This window comes from Varanus komodoensis, unplaced genomic scaffold (genome assembly GCF_004798865.1).
Source record: "Varanus komodoensis strain SLA01 unplaced genomic scaffold, ASM479886v1 scaffold80, whole genome shotgun sequence".
In the NCBI taxonomy this organism is placed as follows: domain Eukaryota; kingdom Metazoa; phylum Chordata; class Lepidosauria; order Squamata; family Varanidae; genus Varanus; species Varanus komodoensis.
In genome coordinates, this window is record NW_025336482.1 from 1,002,124 (window position 1) to 1,008,765 (window position 6,642).

General features: G+C 53.7%; 1 protein-coding gene across 9 annotated transcripts in view; it reads right to left on the reverse strand.

Annotated features, from left to right (window-relative positions):
* Positions 1-6,642, reverse strand: part of CRTC1 (CREB regulated transcription coactivator 1) — a 37,128-nt gene continuing 30,486 nt past the window's right edge. For 5 of the 9 annotated variants that reach the window (XM_044455872.1, XM_044455868.1, XM_044455869.1 and 2 more), the window contains 3 exons: positions 2,563-2,649; positions 1,813-1,993; positions 1-1,698 (listed from right to left, as the gene is read on the reverse strand). In XM_044455872.1, coding sequence (XP_044311807.1) covers positions 1,487-1,698; positions 1,813-1,993; positions 2,563-2,649 — 480 coding nt within the window. In that variant the 3' untranslated portion in view covers positions 1-1,486. Of the gene's footprint in view, positions 1,699-1,812; positions 1,994-2,562; positions 2,650-4,425; positions 4,540-6,642 lie in introns of all 9 variants that reach the window. The other 4 variants (XM_044455865.1, XM_044455864.1, XM_044455866.1 and 1 more) reach the window with 1 other exon arrangement.

The following is a 6,642-nucleotide window of genomic DNA, read 5'->3' on the forward strand; positions in this document are numbered from 1 at the left end:
GCCAATTTTTGAAAAGAAACACGCACAGGAAGTAACCCTGTACGTGTCCCAGGGTACCTCCTTTGAGCTTCAGAGGAGTTCTCGGGCACTCAACACAGCCCGCAGGCCTTGGTCTGATGGAAACTGGAGCGCTCCAGATTAAGCAAAAAAGCATACCGGGATTTTTTTAGAGCTGGGGGTGCTCCTTGAAACTGTCCCAGCCCTGTCAATTTCCTTCATGCCAGGCATGCAGTAAACAAGCATCTCTTTGACCTGGTAGCACACCAAATCAGCAGACCTCTAAAATTTTCCCCAGGAGGCCCAGGGTTAACCCCTCTCGGTCAACTTGGGAGTCCTAGGATTTGGCCCATGGTGCTCCCTGGGCTGGCCCATGCCCTGGACCGAGGGGATCTCGCTCCCTTTCCCTGCTTGACACATACTTGGTGTGCAAGAAAGAGACCTGTATTAAAAATACAGAACAAGGACCATCTCTTCCAAGCAACAGAAAAAGAAAAGACCGCATGTTTCAAAAGCACTTCTTAAAAAAAAAAAAAACCCTCGAGGAGACGTCTGGTCCCACTGCTTCGGGGCACGAAATGGTAGGCTTGCAAGCGCAGCTAGAAAAGTCCGCTCTTGCTTTTTCCCTATGGGCGCCTCCCTCCTCAGAAATAACACTTTTTTTTACACCCTGGGTGGTGCAAACAGGGGGGGCACATGGTCTCTGCAGATGGTGCTTCGGAGGAGCCGCTGAGGCGGCCTGCTGAGCGCGCGAGGAGATGAGCGAACTGGGCCAGGGGTGGGTTTCTGGAGGACTGACAAGACGCCAGGCCTGGAAGAGGCATGCACTTGGAAGCCACTCCAGCGCCCCCAGGCCCCCCGGGGCAGCTGCCTCAAGACACTTATCTGAAGAAGCACTCTCGGACGGCCCTCTCCAGGGCTTCGTCTCGCCTCATCCACCCTCCGTTTCCGCAGGGAAGGCCGTGACTTTGACCCGGGCCCGGCTCCGCAAGGCAAGGGGCTGCTTCGGGCCGGGCAAAATCCGTCGAGGTCTCCCCTGCCCCCCACTTCGCGTGGAGGTGGCTGGTTCTGTAACAGAAGCCGTGAACTGGGTGGGTTACAGAGAAATGGCAAAAACAAGAAAACACCAGTTGGTCTGCCGGACAACTCCACCCTCCCGCCGAATGAAGAAAACTTTTAGTGCAAAGGATAAAAAAAGGACCCAACGCTGGAACTTTGGTGACAAGCGGAGGGAGGGGAGGGGAGGGGAGGGGGGGGAGACGCTACGGGAGAAACGCCCTCTCCCATGGCAAGGCGAACAGAGGGGGAGACAGATGGCACCACGGAGGGGCAGCGGGCAGGTGGGGCGGGGGCAGGACGGCCACCCGGCGAGTGGATGACAAGCCCTGCGAAAGGCCTACCCTGGGGCAGGCTGGACCCCTCTTCGGAGTGGCAGAGGCGCCCCGGGACTTGGTGGTTCCACGCGGCCCCCTCCCCATGGCCCGCCCCCCTACAGCCGGTCCATCCGGAAGGTGTCCTCGGTGGCGGGATCGGCGAGGACCATGTCGGGGTCATTGAGCATGTGCAGCCCGTCCAGGGTCAACGGGTCGATTTTGAGTTCGTCCAGCGGAAAGTGGGAATCCGAGTCGAAGCTGATGTCACCTGCCCCGGCCAGGGAGCTGGTCAGGTCCTTCGACAGACTGGGGGGCGACTCCCCGGTCACTGCAGGGGGTGAGAAAGCGGACGGCGCGTCTGGTCAGCCGGGCCCGCTCCCCCACCTGCACTGGCCGGCTTCCCTCCCACGGCCCCGCCGCAGGTGCCCCGGAGGCTGCCCACCTGTCAGGATGATGTTGGGGATGTTCCCGTGACTGGCATAGCTCAGCTGCTGGGTGTCCTGCATGCTCCCGGGGGTCCCGGTGAGCCCCATCATGGCTGCCTGGGAGTAGTTGAGGGTAGAGCAGGGGCTGTACAGGCTGTTGGAGCTGATGGCGTTCTCGATCATGTTGAACTGCTCGAGCTGCAGGAAGAACCCCGGAGGTGAGCGCCTGGGAGGAGGACCCCCACAGGCCGGCCAGCGGCTTCTCGGGGTGGCTGCCCGGGCACGGGGCCGGAGAGCAGCAGAGCCGCTGCACTGCGATGGGACGGGGCAAGCCAGGCCAGCCGGGAGGCAGAGGCCTCCCCCAAGCCCTCCAAGACGAAGAGCACCGGGGCTCCAGCCCCCACCGGGAGCTCTTTGGAGAGGGCTCCTCTCGTTCACGCCCACGTTCTGCTTTGCGCTCTTAACTGAGTCCTGTGAAGCTGCGGAGGGTCCTCCGCAGGCCACCCAACACCGTTTGGAGCAGGGGAGCCGGGGGGAGGGCCTCTCCACTGGGTGTCTTGGAGGACGGCCAGAGGCCTGAGTGCGGGCGGGGGCACGCAGACACGGATGGCCGCTGCGCCCAGCCCAGCACCCTCTGGACGGCCGTGGGCACACGTTCCGTGTAGGATCATCGGGGCTGGAGTCCCACGAAAAATCAGGAGGGTGCCAGGCTGGGGAGGCAGGTGCAGAGAGCCGTGCGGGCGGCAGAATGACGGGCACGCACTCACCTGATGGGACAAAGCGTTGGCCTGCCTGGCCATCATCTGCTGGTCGTAAGACGTGTCAGCAAAAACGCTTCCCAGGATGGAGGTTTGCTGCAAGCCGAGAGAGGAAAAGGGGCATAGAGTGGAGCAAAGCCCAAGCGCTGCTCGGGCTGAAAAGCCGGTGAAGGCCAGATGGATGATGCCTCTGCCGCCCACCGCCCCGGGCCTCCTCCCAAAAGCTCGCCGGACAGAACTTCTGGCGCCCATCTGGCCAACTCCGTGGCCAACGAGCCCGTGCCATTGGAGTTAATGGGCGAAATGGTTCTGGGCGAGAGAAGTAATTCAGAAGACAGAGAGAAGGGTCAGGGTCAAGAGAACAGTGCTCCTTCCAGGATCCCTCCAATAAAGTCTACGCTGTTACGGCCCCGGAAACACACCAGTGGGAAGGCGTGTGAGACCATGGCAGACTCCTGACTTTCTCTACAAGCCTAGGAGAGCTTTATGAATAACCATAAGAAGCCAGAATAAGCAGGTGGTCAAAAAGAGACCCCACACGTGTCTTGTAAGAAACAAGTCCGACGGTACAATGGAGCTTACTGGCTGAGGACTGATGCCCAAAATCAACCTTGTCTTTTTCTTTCATAGCAATGAACGAAATTCTTTCAAAATGCAAGTGTTTTAAAACAATATTGCCATGCCCTGTTCAGGCCACCGCTGACCTTCAGAAATCCAAGACTCAAGGCTGGGTCCGAGGATACCAAGCCGAGCTTGCATCTGCCCCACATTTGTTATTAATCAGGCAGCGCGGTTAAGATTCAAAGCTTGCGAAGTGCTTCGACAGAATGATGCAGAATGCAGAGGCAGCCTTGGTCCAAATTAGGAGAGTGTCAAGGATAACGTTCCTTTAACATGGCTGTGAGACCAGGGCCAAAAGATACAGATGTACTGCCGCTCCTGAATTGCAATAGAGGTTTTCTGCGCCTAGTTGTGTACCCTAGTCACACACGATAACACTGCGGCCTCCATATCCAGATGATAAAGCCTTCCTTTTGTAAAAAGTACAAGAGGTTTTGGTTTTACAGTACAGCTGTGTATGTGAAATTGGATTTATTTTGAAGACTGAACAGGAGGTTGGATTAAATGACCTCCCAATTCTCTTGTAATTTTAGAAGACTGTGAATTATTCCTTCACAATACATATAAAATCATTATGAAGTAATTTTTAAACACACGTTTTAGGGCCAAGGCCATTATTACAATAGAATAAAGATGCAAGTGATCCATACAAAAGCATCAGATTAACAAGGGGCGAGATGGGAATTCGCTTTGGCGAAAGGTGTGGATAGAACTAAAGGCCTGTTTGACAATCAAACAAGGCCTGCCTGGGAAGGGTGGGAGACACACCCCTGCGACGTCAGAGCGCAACAGGTTGGGGAAAGCCGTCCTACGCAAGCTATTTCTCATTTTTAGCATAAATACCGGCTTCACAGCCAAGATAGCTGTGTCCCAGCTTTCCCTGGTGTTTCAGCATCCTGTCCCTTCCCCAAGCCGGTTTCAATTTGCAGTCATGTAGCAGCTCTGCCACTCCAGGACTACCCACCCCATCCTCCTCCCTACTGGGCATCGGAGCTTGAGGGCTTTCATTCGAGCTCACAGCCAGTGGCAGACCAATTAAAGTTTAAGGCTATGGCGCTGCTTGTCCCCGTGCTTGGATCCAGAAAAGGACTGCGGCATTATTTCGAACGCCACCTCTGATAAGTGCAGCGGGGACGAGGGCTGAGGAAGGGGTGCTCTGAAATTGGAAAAGGGGGCATTGCAACCCCCACCACCTGGGATCCAGGTGCCCGGGGGTTCTTCCTGCAAGGGCCTCTTTCCGAGCGGACCCACCTGTTCCGGAGCTGCAGTAAATCTGCTTTGATATTCCGCCTGCTGGTGAGGATTCTGACAATAAGCCAAGGCCGGGCACGCTGCATTTTGCATTAGACTGCCAAAGACTTCGAACTTTTAAAAGCAGAAGGAAAAAAATATTCTTTTAGGCTGCTCTGATGAAGAACACTTTGGGGGCAAGGCAGGGCAGGGCAACCAGGCATGGATTTGTATGGTTCTGGAGCTAAGCAAGCATTCTTGGGCAAGGTAAGGAAGCCGAGGGCCTCTGACCCTTACCTGCACAGGTGTATCCCTTGCCCCCCTCCCCCCAACACACACCTCCACCAAACCACCATTTGGTACCCATCCCTTTTACTCCTTTTCTCATTTAGGAACTGCTCTTTACTGAATGGCTTCCAGGGAGGCTAGAAAAGATATAAACGGTTAAGCAAAACACAAACAAAGCAATATCCTTCCGCATTTGCACAGACAGCCAAGCGCTATTAAAAGCCCTGAAGGCAGACTGAGGTGGCACGGACTTTGATGCGGCATCAGGTCAAACAGAAATCATGCAAGGGCGCAATCCTAAGTCAGTGCAGACAGAAAAAGAGCCCGTAACTTCCAGCACTTCCTGTCCAAACTGACCTAAGACAGCACACTCTCAGTTTCCTAGGGAAGGAGCCTGTTTCCAACAGATACGTTTAACATCACACGGAAAATGCGGTCATGTTGCTGGCAGTTGTCCCTCTTTCTAGAACGGGGGCACCCACCTCTCTTGCTGGTAAACCCCAGGTTTGTTTGTTTTTTTTGGTTTGTTTGTTTTTATAAAGCAAAATGTCGTACCAACTAAGTTGCATCAGCACAGCTGTGGTGAGCAATTGTTCACTCAGGAAACCTGTCTTGTGACTCAGAAACCTTTGGATTCTGTGGACACCATTTGGAAATCATTCCTCCACCTTTAATAATCTGTTTGATTATTAAAATGTGACTGCCTCCCACACCCACATGGCTATTATAAAATATTTTAATTTATAACTGTGCAGTCAAATAAGACCGTGTACGCTGCACACCGACACAACCCAGTGGACCTCCAAGAACGGATACAGATATACAAAATTTTCCCCCGGGGAATCTTAAGTGTGCTGGTTTTAATAACTTCGCCGGCAGCAAAAACTGCTCTGAAGATATTAAAGGGGAGGTTTTTCTGTGCTTCAGCACTTTAGGATTCAAGATTGGTCTCTCCACTGGTGCTGCTGGGAGAGGTTCCCCGCAGAACTCCAGGGCGGGGGCGGGGATAGGTTTGCTCCATCGACAGTTTGCTCTCCTCTTACTAAAAATCTTGGCCTTGCAATGCTGCAAGCCGGGTGCCAGGTAGCTGCCGGGTGATGTGGCCCGGAAGCGACTAGCACCTCCAATTCCTGGGCCTGCAGTGGCCCAGCTGCATCTCATCCTTCCTGTTCCACCACGAACGGTCGTGGTCAGGCACAGGGGGTACCCTCCCGGCCGTGCCGACAGCCACCTTCTTGCCAACACGTGCCGGCAAGTTGCTTTTGGAACCACAAAAGCAGGGCATGGAAACTACAGACGTGCCCGGCGTGTTCCCACAATGCGGAGTTCTGTGGGGAGGGCAGCTAAGAGACCTTCCTCTGTGAGGGTGCTGCTCTCCCCCAGCCATCCGAGGTGCTTGGCCTCTGGACACGGCACGGAACGATTGTGCCAAAAGCACGCGCTGTGCCTTCCCCTCCTACCAGACACGCTTAGACAAGTTTTAAGCTAAACTAGGGAACCACACCTTGTGGCGGTGAGTTCCACAGGGTAATACGAAACCCTCCATGAAAGAAATTAGGAGAGTAAGTATTCGGAGGAGGGCTTTCTCTGCGGTGGTGCCCAACCTATGGAATTCACTCCCCAAAGAGGTCCGCCTGGCACCGAAAAACAAATAACGACGGCGCCAGGCAAAGACCTTTTTATTTAAACATCATTTTAATTGTTAAAATATATGATCTGGCCAGGGCAACTTCTTCTTCCTTCTCTTTTCTCCTCCTATAGTATTTATTTACTTATTTTATACTGTTATTTTTAATTTTATATTATTATGTTTGAAACTCAGTGTATTTTTGTATTTAATGGTAATTTTATTATGTTCTGTTGTATTTCAATGTATTTTATTGTGTTGTAAGCCGCCCCGAGGCTTCGGCAAGGGGTGGCATAGAAATGTAATAATAATAATAATAATAA